Source organism: Chrysoperla carnea, chromosome X (assembly GCF_905475395.1).
Source record: "Chrysoperla carnea chromosome X, inChrCarn1.1, whole genome shotgun sequence".
Classification (NCBI taxonomy): Eukaryota; Metazoa; Arthropoda; class Insecta; order Neuroptera; family Chrysopidae; genus Chrysoperla; species Chrysoperla carnea.
The window spans coordinates 14362994-14385218 of record NC_058342.1 but is presented as its reverse complement, the minus strand read 5'-3'; the positions used below and the strand labels follow the sequence as shown (position 1 = coordinate 14385218).

Here is a 22225-nt window from a genome sequence, read left to right as displayed (position 1 = left end):
TTTTTATATAAAAAATCGCTGCAAACTTAACGGTAACCAGTTTTCAAATTTCAATCATTACATTATTGTATCACTTTTCAATAAAAAAAGTTTTTCTTTCATAAAAATGGCTTTCGTAAAAAGTATTGTCGTATTACTTGCAGTAATTGTTTGTGCTAAGGTAAGCTTAAATATAATCTTATTACCTATTATCCTATCTACTAATCAGAGTTATTATTTGGCATTATTCGAATAATTTTTTATATTAATAATTAATTATACGAATAAACAATCATTCATAAATTTTTTATTCGCGAATAATTTTATTCGACCATTTTTCAAATGGTGAATGATTTATTCGGATTTTATTTGTTCTAACGGTTTACAAGACCCAATTGACCTTTGTTGCTCATTTACGAAATAAAACTCATTTTTCACGTCTTGAACACGGTTTAAAAATTTCAGCTTGATATCTCTTTTTGTTTTTGAGTTATCGTGTTCATAGACAGACAAACAGAAACGGACTAATTAATTAATTTTATAAACTTTTTGCAGTTAACCAATCATAAAATAACTTAAACAAGAGTTGCAGAGTTGATGGGAGGCATCTTATTCTGACATCAGATTGGACTTAGTTCTTCGAGTTTCTTTAGTAACCAATTTAGATCCTAAACGGTAAAAGATTGAATAAAACTTTAAAATACAAAATTGATCATTAAAAAAAAAAAATTGTTTAAGGTAGTAGGTACTATCGGTAATAGACTTTGCATTCAGAATTTAATGTAACTTGACATAGTTGTCCATTATTTTATCATAATTAACCAGTTAAATTTTTAGGGGCCTTCAGAGAACTGGAAAAAAGATATTTTAAAGATATTTTAACATTGATCCTTATAGAAAATCACAGATTTCATTTTATTTCACAAAACTGGACGTTCAGATTTTCATTTCTCTGAAAGCCCTTAAAAATTTAACTGGTTAATTATGATATAATAATGGACAACTATGTCAAGTTTCATTAAATTCTGAATTCAAAGTCTATTGCCGATAGTACTACCTTAAAAACATTTGTTCGAAAAACGTTATCTTTTGGAAGAAATACGACTTAAAAATATGTATGTCATTCTTGCATTTAATTGAAAGAAAATATGCTTAAATTTTATCGATATTGAAGGTCAAAGTCATCGACACAGGCCATTGTTCTCTATTACCCTACACAACTTTTGGATAAAGCATTTTTCCGCAGTTAGCGTGTTTTCTTACGATTAAATGCAATAATGACATATTTTTAAGTCGGATGTACTCCGAAAGTTAACGTTTTTCGAGAAAATGTTTTAAATAAAAATTGTTAGTTTTTTTATGAGGATCGACTTTATAATTTAAAGTGTTATTCTATCTTTTACGGTTCTGGATCTAAATTGGCTATTAAAGAAATTCGAAAAACTAGGTTCAATCTGATGTCAGAACATGATGTCTCCCATCAACTCTGCAACTCTTGTTTAAGTTATTTTTTGATTGGTTAACTACAAAACGTTTATTACCGTGCTCAAGACGTGAAAAGTTCGTTTTATTTGGTAAATGAGCAGCATAGACCTATTGGGTCTTGGTTCCGCAGGACCCATCTTGTAAACCGTTAGAAATAGAACAAAACTTAAAATATAAAAGTGATCCTTAACATAAACAACTTTTCGAAGAACTGGGTCCAACCTGATGTCAGAATATGATGCCCCCCATCAAACTTTTGTGCAAGTAATTTTTTGATTGGTTTACTTAACTTAACGAGATATTTAGGTGTATAGATTAAGATGGCTTACCCTGTATATTTCATATCTACAGAATATAATTATTCGTTTTTCGTTCTTACACGTAAACGTTAAAGAATGTTTAAAGATTAAGGGAATTGGGTATTCCAATAAATAATTTTATTGATGGCAATTTATTCAAATAAAAATAACCATTCGATAATTTAATTCGTAATTCACGAATAATTTGGTTATATTCGTTATTCGTCATTCGAATTTTTACCCATTTGCGCTACTAATATAATAGATTTGAAAGTTTGAACATTTGTTACTCACGCGCGCAAAAAAGATTGAACAAATTTAAATTACATTGGGTACACAAATCTATTACCTGGATTAACATGTACGATACTTTTTATCACTGAAAAATGTTATCATCCCGTGGGATTCTAATTTAAAGAGATTAGCGACCTCAAAAGTCCTCTTATTCGTCATTAAAATACTTAATTTTCAAAAAAATAATCTTTTTCCTTTTCAGAGGCTTTCAGACACCCGAAAGAGAGATGAAGGTGTATTCAAGGGTTTATTAATAAAAATATCTTAAATTTCAGGTCACTTAAGCATTTTTATCTTTTTAAAATCTTTTTAAAGTGATCTGATTTACTTTACGATATAAACGCCCTCTATCCCAATGGCGCGGGTGTTAAAACTAAAAAGTTCCCCTTTAAACAATATAGATTTTTTTAGAATAATTTTCTGAAATCAATGCAAAAAAATCGCAAGAGAATACACCTAGCAAATAATTTTTTCGTAAGATTAAAAAAATTCTATGGTCATTTATTGTACTAATACTTATGTTAAAAATGTAAAATTTAACGGCCCAAATATCTAAAATTAACACCGTATATGGGATATTTAAAGAATTTATCTGATTTTAAAGGCCATTAATGAGAATTGAGAATGCGTATCAGGCCCGTGCGCAAGGAAGGGGTTTTCGGGGTCGAAACCCCTTCCTTCGAGAATGTTTTCATATAAAATATGAACTAACAATAAAATGCTGTAAATGCACTCACTTACATGACTAATCAGATATCCATACATTTTTTGAGCTCACAGTACATTATTTGACTTTGCCTTTGAGTCGAGTACTCCAAACAGAAAACGTGGATCTTGGTAAGGTTATCGAACTATGAGTGATATCTGCGATGAATGTGCGGAAGCCAAGGTACGCGTCATAACAGACTCAACGCTCGAATATACAGACTGATGAAGATTTTATATCGAATTTTGAGTCATTGCAATACTTTTTTTCATCTCAATAATCTTTCTCTAAAAAATGAAAAATTTTAATGGAAACACTTGCCCTACTTTTTGAACTAGATGATTCAATTTTACACGATGATTCCCGTGACATCCGAATGTCTACTAAACGCACCTTTTAAACCTTTCTCCGTTTCAAAACATACCATAGATCGACAATACCTAAAGATCGGCTAAACGGTTTAGTCCTCGCTCAATATACTTTGCGGTGTAGAGGTCGATGCATGCAGAGTTTTGGGAAAGTTTTTTTTCTGTACCTTAAAGAAGAGGCAGAATTAACTCATTGAAAAATAGTGACTGATTATCACATTTTGACCTAATTAAATGCCTCCCTCGAATAATTCCTGCGCACGGGCTTGATGCATATACACGATTTAAAGAAAAGATGATTTTAAGAAAAACGTGACTCTTTGGGATCGTCCTTAAAGTCTTAACTTTAATTTAATAGTTTTTTCTTCATTTTCTGCAGTCAAACCTAAGTGAAAATTATCAAAATATTCCGTCTTAGCAAAAATCCCATAACCGATCAGCCGTTTTTCTATAATAACGGCAATATTAAATATGCCTACTTTTGAAGTAAATTATTTACTAAAATACTCCCTCCCCCCTTCATATTTTTAGCATTTATTTAAACATATTTAAATTACATTCAAAATAAAATCTAAACCTTTTACTGAAAGTTGCCACCTTTTGTGTACTTCCTTAAATGAAAGAAGAAAAATTGAAAGAAAATATCTGACTTTTGAAGTTGTTTCATTTTCCAGGCTGTACCTTTTGTATACTTACGAGACAATGGAGCACAAATATTCCAACCCCTACTACCATCAATTCCAGTAAGCTACTACAGTAATGTTTTAACTGGAGCAAGTGTCCTACAATATCCTGTTGCAACCGTAAGTATAATGTTTCTAAGAAAACTCATTATCTTGGATAAACAATAAAATTAATTAACTTTAATCTTAAAAAATTTTAGAAACTCACTGAAAATATATATATTAACTAAACATACTGAAAAACCTTATATAATGCTTAAAAATGAAAATTTGTAGAATTTCGTTTAAGTAAATGTACGGCTTTCAAGTTTTTAGAAGAAAGCTATTTTTCATTTTCCAAAACTTCATTTGACAGCAATTTTCTATATATTTTTATATGTAGGTAGTTTTTTTTTTTGTAAAACAATGATACTTGCATAACTATTTATTTTTAAAATTTCATGATTTCAATTTAAAATTTACATTTGATGTATAGGCAAAATTGTATTTAATTATGTTTCCGCTTTTGCCTATACGCTATAAAATATTTTTATACTTTGTAGTAATATGAAATATACTAGCTTAATACCCACCCGCTTCACTGGGCTTAAAAGTAAAAACCACCGCTTCATAGCCTCCATCTCTTTTGATCTCACATTATGAACGTTCCATAACACTTGAAGGGATTGTTTTACACATCTAAAAGATATGCACAGTTTTAAATTTGTTAAATTGTAAAGTAGTCATAATTCATTGAGTATATCAGAAAAGGTAGCTATGAATTGTCACATTTACTATTTTTAATTTTTAGAGAAATTTATGGTTCAAAATGATGATCATAGCTCTGTTCCATCTGGGATCATCATTTCAAACCATAAATTAGAGATTTCTGTAAAAATTTAAAACAGTAAATGTCAGATTAAATTTATAATAAAAAAATAGTATCTATATCTTTTTAATTTATAGCTCATGTGTTATTATGATGTATGAGCTATATTGCTGTACAGTTTCATTAAAATCCATTCGTTAGTTTTTGCGTGAAAGCGTAACAAACAAACAAACATCCTTACTTTCACATTCATAATATATAGGGATAGGGATAGGGATTAAGGTATAATGTTTATAAAGCTGATATTCGCGAAGACCCGAATTTTAACAGTTTTGCACGGATAAGTCAAAAACCGTACATTCAATCGAAAAAAGTGTGATATCACGATAAAACTGATAAAATAACAAAGAGATTCGAATGTTTTTCGTTCATGCAAACACAATAGTTTCAAAGATATGGGTCTTTGAATATCGAATTTTATTCGTTGGCAACTCAAGTGGAATCATTTTAAAGTTCGTAAAAAGGTCTTCAAAATGAGCAATAGTCAAATCAGTAATAGACAATTCACGGACCTATGTATATATTGAGTGAAATTTGAGTGGACAGGGTAACAGAAAAAAAGGCGCTTATCAGGGCGAAGTCTAGTTTAGTTCTCGGTCGTTGCGTACTTTCTACTGCGCGTCAGGCTGTCTATTGCTTTCAATTTTTTGTCTTTTGTTTTCAATCAATTGAAAGTGATTATAAACAATTTCAATCGTTTTCAATCGCATAGAGAGCCTAATGCGCAGTACAAAGTACGCAACGACCGTTGACTAGACCCTACCTAGGTCGGCGCTGCAAATTCATCCACTGGCGCTTATAGCTCGGCATAGGATGTTTCACGTACTTATATATATATGTTCTTGTGTAAGACCTTTGTGGTGACACCTCACATTTTTGGATTTTAGTGACATCTAATAGTATTTTTTAGTATTTTTGGATTAGTAACATCTCACATTTTTCGATTGAACATATGATTCACCAGTTATTCGCGAAAAACTGTTAAAATTTGAGGCTTAAGCGCATATTATTAGCTTAAATAATAAAATGATTGATGTAATGCTAAAAAGTTAAATAACAAAAAAAAAACTTTTACATTTTTTTAGCTAATGTATAGCTTTCATTCAAGCTGTTTACAGTAACTATGGCATGTTATTTTTACAAATAAACAAATTTTCACCAAGTTGCTAAAATTATTGTACTCAAAATATGCATTTCCTGTACTATCAAAAATTTTTAATTACTTGAAATTTTTTGCAGAGCACACTCATAAGTTCTTACCCATCAGTTATCCAATATGGCGTCCAACAACCCATTATAGCGAATAATGGATACAACACAAACCAGATAACGAATAATCAAATAGCTCCAGTAGAAATTAACTTACCAGCAAATTGTTGAAAATAGAAAGAAACTCAATTTATAGACTTAAAAAATGAATTGATCCGTCCAAAAATCATAATACCATAGGGTTGAAAAAATCTTCGGTTTCAGACTGGAGTCTCCTATTTTCAAGGCGTGTCTTTGCTTTCTGAACAAAGTTAAAAATTCTCCAGATTTAAAGTAGCCCGACTGTTCGAGCAAGTACGGTGAATGTTTTTTTTTTGCGGTAAATGATTCAAAGTCCCTTGATCGCAATAAACAAAGTTTTGGGGCCACTTGCGGAAAAAATTTGAATTATTTCATTTTAAAATTGTGACTTTTGAAGAATTGTGAAGAACTCACAATAATTGTACAAAAATTAATCGGTGATTCAGCTTCAAAATGTTTTCATCATGAAGAAAATTTATCACAGATTCTGTTTATACAAAGAAAAAACATTTACGGCGCTTTCCAAAAAGAAAACATAAAAAAACTTTGGTTTTTAACACTTTTACAGCATTTTATAACATTTACGTCATACAAATTGCCTAGTTGACTAAACAACAGCAAAAAATATAATTTTATTATTTCCCAAAAAAAATAAATAACTTGACTCAGATCGTATTAGTTTAATTTTTGAAAAATACGTAAAAAATTGACAGACGGGTGACCGAACATTCGGTAATCTATGGTTTAATCGAGTTTTCTTGTGTTCTTTGGAAAAATCTATTGATAATCACGTGTCGCCTTTTGCTTTGATTTGAATTTAATATTAGAATAAAATATTTTTGGCTTATCTTTTCATTTTTTTTCTTTATCTTTAAATGTAAAAAAATTGTTATTTTTGATTTTTGTTTAATTGTAAAATAATTGTTATGTTGCTATTTATTTAAAAAAATTTGTTCATGTTTGTTAAACTGTAAAGATTTCGGTGAAAATACAGAAATTTGTCTATTCTATTTGATTGTCTTTATTTTCTTTTTAGATTTTTCGATGTCACAAAAAACACACGGATTTAAATACTATATAGAGCTGTCATTTTAGTATTTTAAATGGAGCTTTTTTTTACCTCGACTTTTTATACCATGTATATATGAAATATACATAGTATATTAAGTTTCATCCCAAGTTTGTAACGGTTAAAAATATTGATGCTACGAACAAAATTTTGGTATAGGTGTTCATAGAATCACCTAATTAATCCATTTCCGGTTGTCCGTCCGTCCGTCCGGCCGTCCGTCCGTCCGTCTGTGGTCACGATAACTCAAAAACGAAAAAAAGATATCGATATGAAATTTTTACAGCGTACTCAGGACGTAAAAAGTCAGGTCAAGTTCGTAAATGAGCATCATAGGTCAATTGGGTCTTGGGTCCGTAGGACCCATCTTGTAAGCCGTTAGAGATAGAACAAAAGTTTAAATGTAAAAAATGTTGCTTATAAAAAAATATAAAACTTTTGTTTGAAACATTTTTTTGTAAACATCACTGTTTACCCACGAGGGCGTTAATTAGGTGCAAATTTTATAGTATGTATTAATATAGGAATATCAAAGTGAATATCTTTTGTTATTTACGTGACGTCAAAAAAACAAACGATTGCGCATCAACACTTGCGCATTATATGAGAATATCAGTTAAATATGTCAGATATGTACGTATGTGAAATGTGACAGAGTTATCAACACTGAATGTTTAAAAAAATATACTCCTGGGATAAATCACCGCCTCTTGGTCCAAAACGGCAATGTTCTGTAAATATTCAATGAAATAGGCCAAAAATGATACTAGCGGTTTTGGAGGTTGCTGATCACGATTGGGAAGTCAGAATTTCGATATACTCCCACTCGACTCTGACATAATTCATAATTTTGTAGAATTTTTACAGAATGTTGTTGTTTTGGTACAGAGGGGCGAATTATCCCAGGAGGGGAGAGGGGAGTATATCGAAATTCTGACTTCGGATACGTAATCAACAGCCTCAAAAATCCCCGAGTATACTTTTTTGGATCATTTTGTTGAATATTTACAGAACCTTGCTGTTTTGGACAAGAGAAGGGTATATTACTCCAGGAAGAGGAATCGAAATTCTGAGTTCGAAATCGTGATCAGCGACCTCCAAAATCCCCATTGTTAAAGCCCATTTTGTTAAATTTTTACATAATATTGATGTCTTGGACCTGCGGGAGTGAACTACCCTAAGATGGGGCTGTATATCGACTTCTAGCTTCGCCGTCGATTTCAGCGACCTCAAAAACCCTCGAGCATACCTTTATGATCCATTTGTCGAATATTTACATAATATTACAGGTGTGGATCAGTAGAAGATGAATAGCCACGGAGGGGGTAGTATATCAGAATTCTGATTACGGAACCGTGATCAGCCACCCCGAAAATCCCCGAGAATGTTTGTCTGGTCCATTTTGTAGAATATTTTCAAAGTTTTAAAATTTTCGAAAATCATCTTATAAAAAGGATGGAATTTTGGAAAAATTTCTCAAATGTTCATCGAGATTAAATTATTTTCTACTTTTTAGTACAATAAAAACTTGTCCCTTAAAAAGAATTTTTTATTAAAATTTTTAATTTAAGACTAAAAAAATGTATATATATCAAATATGGTGAAAGCGATGTGAAAAGCAGGACGCTACAACCTTACCATGCATTGTCATCCAAACTAAATGTGCGTACAAAATTTCATCTCAATCGGAAACCGGGAAGTGGATCAAATTTGACTTGCAAGATTTGATTACAGGCAGACAACGGAACAGGTGAAACTAAATAAAAGCTTGTAATAAAACGAAAAGTAATAATAAAATTTTTCGATATCTGGTAGAATTTTAAAAATATTGAAAACCAATTGCAATTCGAAAACCAAGGCAGATATCGAAAAATTTAATTTTTATTATACCATGTATATATGAAATATATCATAGTATACTAAGTTTAGTCCCAAGTTTGTAACGCTTAAAAATATTGATGCTACGAACAAAATTTTGTTACAGATGTTCTTATAACCACTTAATTACATCTCGAATTTTAAGTTAAAATATTAAATTTGTTCCAAATGTTAAAATACTAAACGTTAAAATTTTCAAAAAAGGTATTGTTTATTTCGAGGGTCTTATGTCCACTAAAAGAGGGGGGGTAATACAAATTAAACATTTTGATTGAAAATTCGAGATTAACGACCCGAAAAACTTGGTTATTAAAAGCATTAAAAGTCTTAATTTGCAAAAAATTGGTCTTTTTAATTTTGAGAGTCTTTTAGACCCTCGAAGGAGAGTGGGTGTTCCATAAAGGAGTTTATTAATAAAAATATCTTAAATTTCGAGTTATTTTAGAATTTTGACCTTTTTAAAAATTTTTAAAAGTTATCTGATTTACTTTAAGATATAAGCCCCCTTCACCCCAATGGCGCGGGGTTAAAACTAAAAAGTTCCGCTTTAAACCATATAGACTTTTTTGGGATAATTTTAAAACAAACAACTGACTGAGTTAATTGTTGAAATATGTATAGACAATGTTGATTACACTGCCACATTACACATATATACATGCCACACATATATAACTGATATAGCCATATAAAACATACTATACAATTTGCGCAAAATTTGCGCTCTCACGGGTAAACAGTGATGTTTACGAAAAAATGTTTCGAACAAAAGTTGTTTATTTTTTTATAGGGAACATTTTTTACATTTAAAATTTTCTTCTATCTCTAACCGTTTACAAGATGAATCCTACGGACCCAAGACCCAATTGATCAATGTTGCTCATTTAAGAACTTGACCTCACTTTTTATGTCCTAAGCACGCTGTAAAATATGATTTGATAGTTCAGCTTGATATCTCTTTTCGTTTTTGACAACTGGAAATGGACTAGTTAGGTCATTTTATGAACATCTATACCAAAATTTTGTTCTTAGCATCAATTTTTTATACAAGCGTTACAAACTTGGGACTAAACTTAGTATAACTTGGTATATTTCATATACATTTATTGTAAACTAACTGTGGCAAACCGAAAACATCGCTCGACGTTCAGGACACTGAGTATTGCCTAGTTTTACAATTTTGGGAAAATTAAGATAAAGTATTGTAGTGTAGCAAGTAAATCTCAATATACTTTTGTCTAAATTTTGCTCGCAGGACACTGCAAGTTCCTCAGCATAGGCGTAAAAAATAGTAGACAAAATGGATAGTAAAAGTATTTATTTATGGATATCAAAAAAAAGTAAAACGACATCAATAAAAACAAGTTAAATTTTGAGTATTTTTTGGTTTTTTCGAGTACAGAACCCTAAACCCACACTTCAAACATAGCTAAGAACACTCCCCATTAATTTACTTTTCATTCAAAACTAAAAAATCAAAGACGGTTCATCCGTTTAGGCGCTAAGAATACACACACTAACAGATACCCACACACACACACATATCAGTCAAACTTAGAACACCCATATTCTTTAGTTCGGGGGTTAAAAAAATTGCCAATATTTTAAATTTATAATGAAAATAATAATAATAAAAATTACAAAAAAAATCTGCCATGCTTAAAAATCATAATAATTAACATAAATACAAAAAAAACATCAACTTTTTCTAAAAATTGTAACAAAAATTAAAATAAAAAGTCTTTTCTTTAAAATTATAATATTAATAAGAAGAATAAAAATACAGCTTTTTTTAAAATTTAACAATAAAAATAATAAAAACCAATCTTAATGTAAATCAATTCATTTAACATGCATAGCCAATTTTTCGACCAACATATCGAGTCCTACATCTGACATCAGCTCAGCTGTCTTTTGCCTTTCAATGGCCATCAAAGTCAATCCTACTAGTCTATCCTCTCCAATTTTACTCCTTAGATAGGTTTTCAGACATCTGAGTGACGAAAATGACCTCTCAGACGTTGCTGTGGCAATTGGCCAGTAAAGACTTATCTTAAAAATGTAGTGTGCATGGAAGAGTTTTACTTAAATCATATTTTTACAAGTGAAAACAAGCAATTGACTGAGTTAATTGTTGAAATACCATGCATAGACAGTGTTGATTACTCTATCACATTACACATACATACATATCACACATATATAACTGATATACCCATATAAACAGTGAGGTTTACGAAAAAATGTTTTAAAAAAAAGTTGTTTATTTTTCGATAAGGAATATTTTTTATACTTAAAATTTTGTTATCTTTAACGGTTTACAAGTTGAGTCCGAATTTCAGCTTGATATCTTTTTCCATTTTTGAGTTATCCTGTTGGCAGACAGACGGACAGACGGATACACAACCGAAAATGGACTAATTAGTCGATTTTATAAACACCTATATCAAAATTTTGTTCATAGCATCAATATTTTTAAGCGTTACAAACTTGGGACTAAACTTAGTATACCTTGCATATTACGTATATGCATGGTGTAAAAACAGACCATCATGCTTGCAAAGTGACGGTTTTTCGATGGTGTATTGAGAATACCTAACGTTAGAAATTGTAAAGGCTCTATATATTTTGTATCCATTTAATTTGTTGAAGGAGCATGATTCTTTAGAATACCTATATGCTATTTTTTTTGTGGTGTTAGATATATTTTAAGAAGTTTTTTTATGATATATATTAAAAAAGTCCAGAATAGTAAAGAAGTAATTAAAATGCCCCCCCCCCAACGTGTTCCCCGTAATGACGCCTATGTTCCTGAGTATTTGGCACTTTTAATGGTAATTACGCCAAGATAATAAATTCTAAATTATTTTTATAGTGAACAACTAGAAATAGATAAAAATAGTATGAATTAAATTAGTTTCCATCACATTTTTCATGATTTTTTAGCCAAGACTCCGAAAATTAGTTTATAAAACAATATCCACTACATTCGCCTTCAATTTCCATTACAAAAAAATTAGATAGCAATTTGGGAAAAATATTATTTATTTAAGGTACAAAATTAGAATTTAGTTTTCTATACAAAAATTTACAAAAAAATCGAATTCCAAATGCCTCACATACATATTATCAGAAGGAGGTCGCCAGTTAGGTGGATAGGGAGCAGGGCAGGATGGATAACAGATGAAAGGGTCTAGCTGAACATATGAAAACTTCATATGTACATATGAAAACTTCACTCGCGACCGATGAAGAGTTCTTACTTCGTTTTTATTGTTTTTCATCTAAAATAGCCATACACTTAATCTCACACCCCTAGCCCCTATAGTAAGGGAATATTAGCGGTAACAAACCTGGACGTAAAAATATCTTCAATAGCTACTGAGAAAAAAAAATTTTTACGATTAAGGTCATTACCTCTTTTATTCCCTTTCTATTGGGGTTAGGGGTGTGAGATTATATTTATGGCTTTTTTAGATGAAAATCAATAAACACAAGGTAAGAACCATTCATCAGACGCGAGTGCAGTTTTCATATGCTTAAGACCATTTCTAGTGAAAAATGTGGAATATAAAATTTAAAAAAAAAAATAGTTTCGGAAAGGAATTACAAATTGGATATTAAATTACTGTTGGTTAATTTTTTCGAGTGTTAAGGAGGAATAATGGCGACTTGGCGTCGTTCTTGTATTGCAAATTTTTAGTTTATCATTCCCTTTTCTACAAGATGAGAATAAGAAACAATTGTAAAATAAAAAATAATTAAATTTTAATACATAAATCATACGGGACAGCATTTGTTTCAATAGAAAAATACAAAAATTTCCTTATCGGCAAAAAGCACGTCTTAGCACATTATTCCTAGGAAGATCACCGAATTCTCTATTAAAAAATTTTATTAATTGTAAATGAATTATGGCCCAGTCTTCTGTTGTACCATTTTTCTCCATTTCAGCACGAATGTTGGCTTTTATATTTTGTAATTGGTCTTTGGGTGCATTTGGATTGAGCTGACACAAAAAAACTAAAAAAAACAAGTGAAAACAAACAATTGAGTTAATTGTTGAAATACCATGCATAGTCAGTGTTGATTTCTTTATCACATAACACATACATACATGTGACACACATATAACTGATATTCAAGTATGGTACATACTATAAAATTTCCGCCTAATTAGCGCCCTGACGGGTAAACAGTGATGTTTACGAAAAAATGTTTCAAGCAAAAGTTGTTTATTTTTTTATAAGGAACATTTTTTACATTTAAACTTTTGTTCTATATCTAACGGTTTACAAGATGGATCCTACGGACCCAAGACCCAATTGACCTATGATGCTCATTTTCGAACTCGACCTCACTTTTTACGTTCTGAGTACGCTGTAAAGCTCGATATCTTTTTTCGTTTTTTACGACGGACGGACGGACAACCGAAAATGGGCTAATTAGGTGATTCTATGAACACCTATGGCAAAATTTTGTGCGTGGCATCAATATTTTTAAGCGTTACAGACTTGGGACTTAGTATACCTTGCATATTACATATATGCATGGTATAAAAATTACTCGATTAAAACTGAAAATCATAAAATTCATTACAGAGGAACAAATACGGGCATACGTCAGGAAAAAATTTTAGATTTGATTTCGTTGCATATTCTCATTTGAAAGACGTTCCCGGGAAAAACTGGAATATATCACAATATCTCCGAAGATTTCTTTTGATAAAAAAAAGGGAAAACTGTAGACGAATCATTTTAGACAAAAAAAGTGTAAATTGAAAAATTTTTTTGCACCTCGAGCTATGGGGCTAATTTTTTTTTTTAAATGTTTAGAAAAATCTTTATATCAAAAACTACATCTAAATAGACCAATTATTAGAATCCTTTTCCGAGGTGATTTTTAAAACTTTGAAAATATTCAACAAAATGAGTCAGAAACGTATTCACGGGGGTTTTCGGAATACCTTATCTTTATTCCGAAGTCATAATTCAATATACTTTCCCCCTTCTGGGGTAATTCACTCGCTTTTCCAAAATAGCAATATTCTGTAAATATTTAACAAAATGGACCAAAAAAGCACAGATACTCAGGGGTTTTAAGTTCACTGATCACGATTCGGGAGCTGGAATGTGGATATAATCTGCCCCCCTTCGGAAGTTATCCCCTCTGGCCCAACAGAGTAATATTATGTAAATATTCAACAAAATGGACCAAAAAAGTATACTCAGGGGTTTTTTGGATCGCTGATCAAGATTCTAAAGTTAGATTGTGGATATACTCCCCTCCTTCATTTGGGGTTAAAAAGTATACTCGGGGTTTTTTGGGGTCGCTGATTACGATTCCGTAGCTAGAATGTGGATATATCACCCCTCCTTGGATTATTCATCTCCCGCTAGCCCAGAATAGCAATATTCTGTAACTATTCAATAAAATGGGCCAAAAAAGTACACTTTGGGGTTTTTTGTGGTCGCTGATAATGATTCCGTAGTTAGAATGTGGATATATTACCCGTCCTTGGGTTATTCATCTCCCGCTAGCCCAGAATAGCAATATTCTGTAACTAATCAATAAAATGGGCCATGCTATTTTGGAGCAGCGGGGGTATTTCCCGCAGGAGGGCAGGAGTCTATCGAAATTCGGACTTCGTTATCGTGGTCAGCGAATCCAAAAACCCCTGAGTAAAAATTTCTGGCCCATTTTCTTGAATATTTTCAAAGTTTTAAAATTATCTAAAATCAACTCAGAAATGGATTCTAATATTTGGCCTATTTTGGCCCATAGCAATAGCCAAATTTTATAGCAATACCAAGTTGGAAGCAGATTTTGATATGTGGACCATCCTTAACATATTTTTAAAAATTGGCCGTTTTGGTCGAGATAGAAAAAAAATTCTCTTTGAAATGCTAAACGATTCGTCTAATAAGAATTAGATAAATCGACACATGTTTTTCGCTTGAATCAAGAATAGTCCGCTATCCAAGATAATCCGAATTTATTGCTAAATTTAATTTTATTGTATATTATTTTGAAATTTCAAGAGTCAAGAAACTAGATCTATTATGATCTCATCTTTACCATTTTTTTTTATCAAAGGAAATCATCAGAGATACCCAGATATACAATCCAGTTTTTCCCGGGTTCTTCAATAATCAATGAGTTTTACATACGAAAAACTGACCCAATATTTTTTAAATCAATATTATTTTTGACTGTCAATTGTCAATTTTTTGAACCAAATAAAGCTATTCTTGGTTTTTTGGGTAATTTTACAAAAAATTATCTTGTGCTTCTTTATAAGGCTCGCCATTTTTCAGATATTAACAATTTAATGTTTGAAACAAGTGAAAACAAACAGTTGACTGAGTTAATTGTTGAAATACCATCCATAATCTGTGTTGATTTCTTTATCACATAACACATACATACATGTGACACATACATAACTGATATTCAAGTATATTACATACTAGAAAATGTCCGCCTAATTGGCGCCCTCACGGGTAAACAGTGATGTTTACGAAAAAATGTTTCAAACAAAAGTTGTTCATTTTTTTATAAGGAATATTTTTTACTTTTGTTCTATCTCTAACGGTTTACAAGATAGGCCCTACAAACCCAATATCCAATTGACCTATGATGCCCATTTACGAACTCGACCTCACTTTTTACGTCCTGAGTACGCTGTAAAAATTTCAGCTCGATTTTTTTTTCGTTTTTGAGTTACCGTGTCCACAGACGGACGGACGTACGGACAACCGAAAATGGACTAATTAGGTGATTCTATGAACACCTATAGCAAAATTTTGTGTGTAGCAAAAATATTTTTAAGCGTTACAAGCTTGGGACTAAACTTAGTATACCTTGCATATTACATATATGCATGGTATAAAAATTGCTAAAAAGGCCATTTTTAAAACGGAAAACAATGCTAAAATTAAATTTTTAATCTTACTTAAGGTATTTCCAGATTATTCGCAGTACCTATGCTAAAACTATGGTAAAACCCACTTTTAAACAGATTTTAACGAATTTTCAGGAATTTTGACCGCCTGAAACACGATATAATTAATGTCTAAGTTCTCTATTTTCCCAACTATTTTTTTTTTCAGTCCTGTCGAGAGAATTTTTTAATATCGTAAAAAATAGCTGGGAATTTTATATGTTTTGACCCTCGAAATTGATTTATTTTACCAAAAAATAATAATTTTTCATCATCATGAGAAAAAAACTTACGTTCTAACATCTCAAAAAATTGTTTTACATTTCGCTGATCTACTCGAAATTTTGATCGAGTATACTTCAGAATTAAATGTCGTACTTGACGGCGACGTGTATCTAAAGGTCCAAACATAATTTCAAGCTGTTCTACGACTTCATCGATGGATGTGTTCATTAAATTCGCATGTTTCAGAATTTCTAAAAACATTAAAAATAGAAAAACATAATAAATAAGCATTAAAACATAATAATTTTTATTTTAGAATTTGATAAAGCTCAGTTTTTAAGCTTGACAACAATGTTTATAGGTAACCTTCTACTCAAAGAATATGTAGTTAAAATGCCAGCTTAGGTATTCATGCAAATTTTTAAGAAAACAAACAATTAACTGAGTTAATTGTTGAAGTATCATGTATAGACACTAGACAGTGTTGATTAATCTGTCACATTACACATACATATATGTCACACATATATAACTGATATTCCCATATATTACTACAATTTGCGCATAATATGCGCTATCACGGAACATATGCGCTCTCTTTATAAGGAACATTTTTTAGGTTTAAACTTTTATTCTATCTCTAACGGTTTACAAGACCCAATTGACTTATGTTACTCATTTACGAACTTGCCTCACTTTTTACGTCCTAAGCACGCTATAATTTCAGCTTGATATCTCTCTTCGTTTTTGATTTATCGTGCTTACAGACAGACAATCGGAAATGCACTAATAAGGTGATTCTATGAACATCTATACCAAAATTTTTTTGGATCTGTAATTGACCTTTTTTGCTCATTTACGAACTCGACCTCACTTTTTACGTCCTAAGCACGGTATAAAAATATCAGATCTCTTTTCGTTTTTGAGTAATTGTGATGACAGACGGGCAGACGACAGACAGACAGACAACCGGAAATGGACTAATTAGGTGATTTTATAAACACCTGTACCAAAATTTTGTTCATAGCATCAATATTTTTAAGCGTTACAAACTTGGGACTAAACTTAGTATACCTTGGTATATTTCATATGGTATAAAACATGTTCATTGTACATACATATAAAATACATTGCTCTTGTGGAGAAATCTTAAAAAACGATCTATTTTGAAAGTTTTTGATAATTTTCACTTGAAACGAATGAAAAAAAAATTCGTAGCGCAGGAGCTGTGTTAGCTAACCGAATTACTCAGAAATTGAAAAAATTTACTTTCAACTTTGATGATGAATGAATTTTAATATCTTCGTAAATGTAGCCGAAAACTAATAATAAAATTTTTCGTTATTTATCTTTGTTTTCGAAATATCGAAAGCTGAATAATTTTAAAAAAATTCCAATATTTTGAAAATTACGCCAGTTATTAGTACAATTTAAAAGGAAAAAATTAATGGACCTTTGAAATTTTTCACTCTTGTTTATTAAGTTGTGAACCACCCAGAGGTGTATCTAACCCCGTGTTTTTAGAAGTAATTAGGGACTTTTATCAGTTCTTTTTAACAAATTACAAAAAAAAAAATATTCATCAAAAAAAAAAAAAAAAAAAATATCTAGCTGAAGTATTTCATTTCGACTTTCTAGCTTCAAGGCTGACCGAGATATGCTAATTTTAAAATGGAATTTTTTTGCTCATTCAATCAAATAGATACCAAATTTTTTTCCTAAGTTGCACCCTCGCGGGTAAACAGCGTTGTTTACGAAAGAATGCTTCAAATAAAAGCTATTAATTTTTTTATAAAGAATAACTTTAACATTTAAACTTTTGTTCTATCTCTAACGGTTTACAAGATGGGTCCTACGGACACAAGACCAAATTGAACTATGTTGCTCATTTACGAACTCGATCTCACTTTTTACGTCTTGAGTACGCTGTAAAAATTTCAGGTTGATATATTTTTTCGTTTTTGAGTTATCGTGTTCACAGACGGACGAACGGACAACCGGAAATGGACTAATTAGGTAATTTTATGAATACTTATACTGAAACACAATAAAAAACACTTTTAGCTAAGACTCCAATCATTAGTTGAATAATTACTTTACCGATGCACAGATGTCAGATAAATATATATAAGTTAAATTAATTTTCTTAAAAAAATCCTTATAATGATACGTTATGAAAAATATTAATAATTTCTATTTTCTTTTTTAATTTCTGAAATATTAATAATACTTACAATATTTTTATATGTATGAATTTTTCATAAAAAGGAAAAAAACAAATAATTGTTGGACAAGGAAAGATGTATACATAGCTAACATATAAATTATAGAGACAGCTATTTAAATTCATGTATATAAGCTAGACGCTATATACAGTCAAGTCAGAGTAGTAAGCAGTACCAAAAAAAATCAACAACATGGAATAAAGGAAACTATATATACATCTTTCTTCGAACAACAAGGATATGAATAAACTTCATTTAATTTAACATTCAAATTCAAAATGTTCTGGTGAGATATTAGAAATAAAAAACTTTAAATATTTTAATTTCATTTTAGAACTTTATCTTATTTCTTTAATAAATTTGATATTTGTTCTTTTAAATCAATCTAAGTGCTAAATGACAATCAATTAAGATTATTTTATTGAATTGTAAGCAACTTAGATAGAGGATATAAAAATGTTATTTTATATAGTATTGGAATGATTTATGTAACTTTTTTGGGAAGTTCATGTGTTCTTGGTGTGTGATGAATTTAACACTCCAGAACATAGTTTAACATGAACCTTTTGTTGTTATATTATTTTTTCTAAATGAGAAATTTGTAACTAATTATTTTTTTTGTTGTTGCATAAATCATCCTTGCTAATTTTTTTTGAAACATTTTGTTTCTTTTAGATATGACTAACTCATTATTTTAGACTATGTCATTTATATATTTATACTTTTTTAAAGTTTATTAAGTAAACTTTTGGATTCTTCTAATCCATTTAATATATGGTTAACTCTCTTTATAGAGACGATATCATTTTATATTATTTGACCATGTCATTAATATGTATTTATTTTTTTTTAAAGTTTATTAAATAAACTTTTGGATTCTTCTAATCCATTTAATATATGGTTAACTCTCTTTATAGAGACGATATCATTTTGTATTTTTGACTATGTCATTAATATTTAATATTTTATAGAGTTTATTAAGTAAACTTAGGATTATTTTTAATCCTTTTAAAATATGATTAACTCTCCTTTATAGGGACTATATCATTTTGTATAAACTAAAACGGTCGCTTGATTTGACAAATTGGGGTATGCATTCATTGTAATATTTTTTGTTTTTTTTTCTACTTCATTATTTTTGAACTTGTTGAATGCGGTATACAATTTGTCGAATCAAGTCACTTGTATATATAATTCTGTTATTTGCTTTTGTATGGACTATTTTTTTTGAATTATTGTGAAAGAATATTGGTTACGAAATTGAATTTAATCTCTTTATTAGTGAAGAATAAAACTCGAATTTATTAAAAATTTAAATACTGATTTCATTATTTTCTCTTAATTCAGATTTATATTTCAGATTAATTAATTTTCACGCTTCCACGTAAACATTTATGAATGAATTGAACTTGTTACATATATGAGATTGAGTACGGTTAACTCGTGGCTAGAATAATCTAGTTCGAGAGAATATCTCGGTTAACAACCATTCTTATTAGTACTAGTTCACTTCACCCTAATACAACGTTACAATATCAATTAACTATAAATTTCGTTACAATTCTTAAAACCAATTTTCTCATTGTATCAATTTTGGCAGCAATCGCTACGTTTCAATAATTAGATAAACCTTTTTTTTGTTTCAATATTGGCATCAGATCGTAACAACAAACTTTTTTTTGTATCAATACCAAAATTTTGTGCGTAGCATCAACATTTTTAAGCGTTACAAACTTAGGACTAAACATAGTAGGTATATATAATGGTATAAAAAAAAAACCTAAGACCCAATTGACTTATGTTGCTCATTTACGAACTCGACCTTACTTTTTATGCCCTGAGTGCTCTGTGTAAATTTCAGCTTGATATCTTTTTTCATTTTTGAGTTCACTGACGGATGGACGGACGGACAACCGAAAATGAAGTAATTAGATGATTCTTGGGGTTGGTTTGGTTCAGGTTATAGTTGTACTAAACTGTTGATATTGATGTGTGATTAACCTAATTAACATGGAAATCATGGTAATAAATAGTTAGTAATAGGTGGTAAATAGGAAAAAACCTTAATTTTTCAGCTACTTTTTTACATTTCGAGAAACTTTGTCCGATTTTGATCGGCTATAGCTCGGTTATTATTGAGTCTAATAATTCGTTTTACATACCAAATTTTAGTCAATTTACCTAGGTTAGATTAGGTTAGGTTATATTGATTATCCACGAAGGACACACATAGGCCATAAGGGCAATTGTGATACCATATATGTGTTTTACCACCATTTCCGCCGATAAATTTATTTTTCGGCTTTTCAATTGTTTTGCAAGCCTGAGTGCACCTCCTTTATGTATAAACCATGCACTACTCATCCCATCACAACCATGTATTGAATTTTTGACGGCGGATATCGAACTATCGAAATTGTTTCTTTTGTATTGATGTTGTGGCACATAAGGCTAAAATTTCGCTTTAAATAAATTAGCCTTTAACAAAAATATTTGATACTTCACCCATATACCCAATATAAAGTTTTGAAAACAATAAAAAACAAAGATTGAACAGATAAGGTTCGAATTTTACTGTCACAGATAAGAAAATTCTTGTCGGTTTTTAGATGACAATCTTTTATCAATTCCTAATCAGAATATTTTAGTTTATAATCACGTACAAATTTTGGTTAAAATTTAATCATATTTATATTTTTGTATAAAAAGACTTCAAAACATACGAATTATATACAAAATTAAAATAATTAAATTATTTAACAATAATTAAGAATAAACAAAAAAATTTATTAAAAATGGCATTCAAACAAGTTTGTACTTCATTGTTGGTAACAGTAGCTTGTTGCAGCGTTTTATCAGTGGCAACACCACTCAGTTACTTAAGAGATAACGACCAAAATGGTTTCCCTTTCGGAAATCAAGGCTCATTTACTTACTTGAGAGATAATGACCAAGTATCAGCCGTTTATCCAGTACAGGTAAATAATTTGTTTACATTTTAATTTTTACAATAGCACTACAATTAAACTAAATATCTAAAACGGAAAAATTAATGCTTCCTTGAAATTTCCCACAGTTCTTTATAAGGTTATAAAAACTTCGTAAAAGAGAGTCGACCTCTCAGGGGCGCCCCTAGCCCCCATTTCTGGTAGGTAGTTGGGGATTTTAATCATTTTTATACAAATTGTAAAAAAAGCTTTTCGTTTTTTTCCGACTTTCTAGCCTCAAAATTATCCGAGATATGAAATTTTAAAATGTAATTTTTTGGCTCATTCAATCAAAGGAAAAAATATCCATCTTGTGAACCGTTAGAGATAGAACAAAAGTTTAAATGTAAAAGTTATTCCTTGTAAAAAAATTAACAACTTTTATTTGAATCATTTTCGTAAACATCTAAACATCTATTTATCCGTAAGATCGCAACTTAGGAAGAAACTTTAGTGTTAATTATTTCCTGAGCTATATTTCTTCTGAATTAATATACTCATTGTTTTTGTTTTAATTTTATAGTCAGGACCAGTAAACTATATCAACAACATTGGTAGCTCTCAAGTACAAACTATTGGTTCATATCCAGGTGTAATTGGCAATGTTGGACTAGTTGGAAACAATGGATTTGGTTCCAATATCATAAACAACGTTAATAACGTAAATGGATTAAACGGTTTATCAACAATCCAATATCCCACTTTTGCACAAGCTCCACTTGTAAGCTACCCAAGTGTTCAACAAGTCTTGCCAGTTGCTCAATATGCTGTTCAACAACCAGCTTACATTGGTGGGCCAGTAGGATACTCAAACAATAACAATCAAATCACCAACAACCAAGTTGCTCCAGTTGAAATCAACTATGGTCGCTAGAAAATTGTGACCATATCAGAAAAATTTGTTATTTTTGTGAAATCATAATAAT

The 22225-nt window shown here is 30.3% G+C and overlaps 2 protein-coding genes across 2 annotated transcripts; both read left to right on the top strand.

Annotated features, from left to right (window-relative positions):
- The first annotated feature begins 36 nt into the window (after nucleotides 1-36).
- LOC123302419 lies at nucleotides 37-6361 on the top strand. The gene is made up of 3 exons (XM_044885348.1): nucleotides 37-160; nucleotides 3806-3934; nucleotides 5922-6361. The coding sequence occupies exons 1-3, from the start codon at nucleotides 107-109 to the stop codon at nucleotides 6060-6062; spliced, it is 324 nt and encodes a 107-aa protein (XP_044741283.1). The 5' UTR covers nucleotides 37-106; the 3' UTR covers nucleotides 6063-6361.
- A 14698-nt stretch (nucleotides 6362-21059) lies between these two features.
- On the top strand, nucleotides 21060-22225 carry LOC123302408. Its single transcript, XM_044885333.1, has 2 exons — nucleotides 21060-21290; nucleotides 21823-22225. The coding sequence occupies exons 1-2, from the start codon at nucleotides 21108-21110 to the stop codon at nucleotides 22171-22173; spliced, it is 534 nt and encodes a 177-aa protein (XP_044741268.1). The 5' UTR covers nucleotides 21060-21107; the 3' UTR covers nucleotides 22174-22225.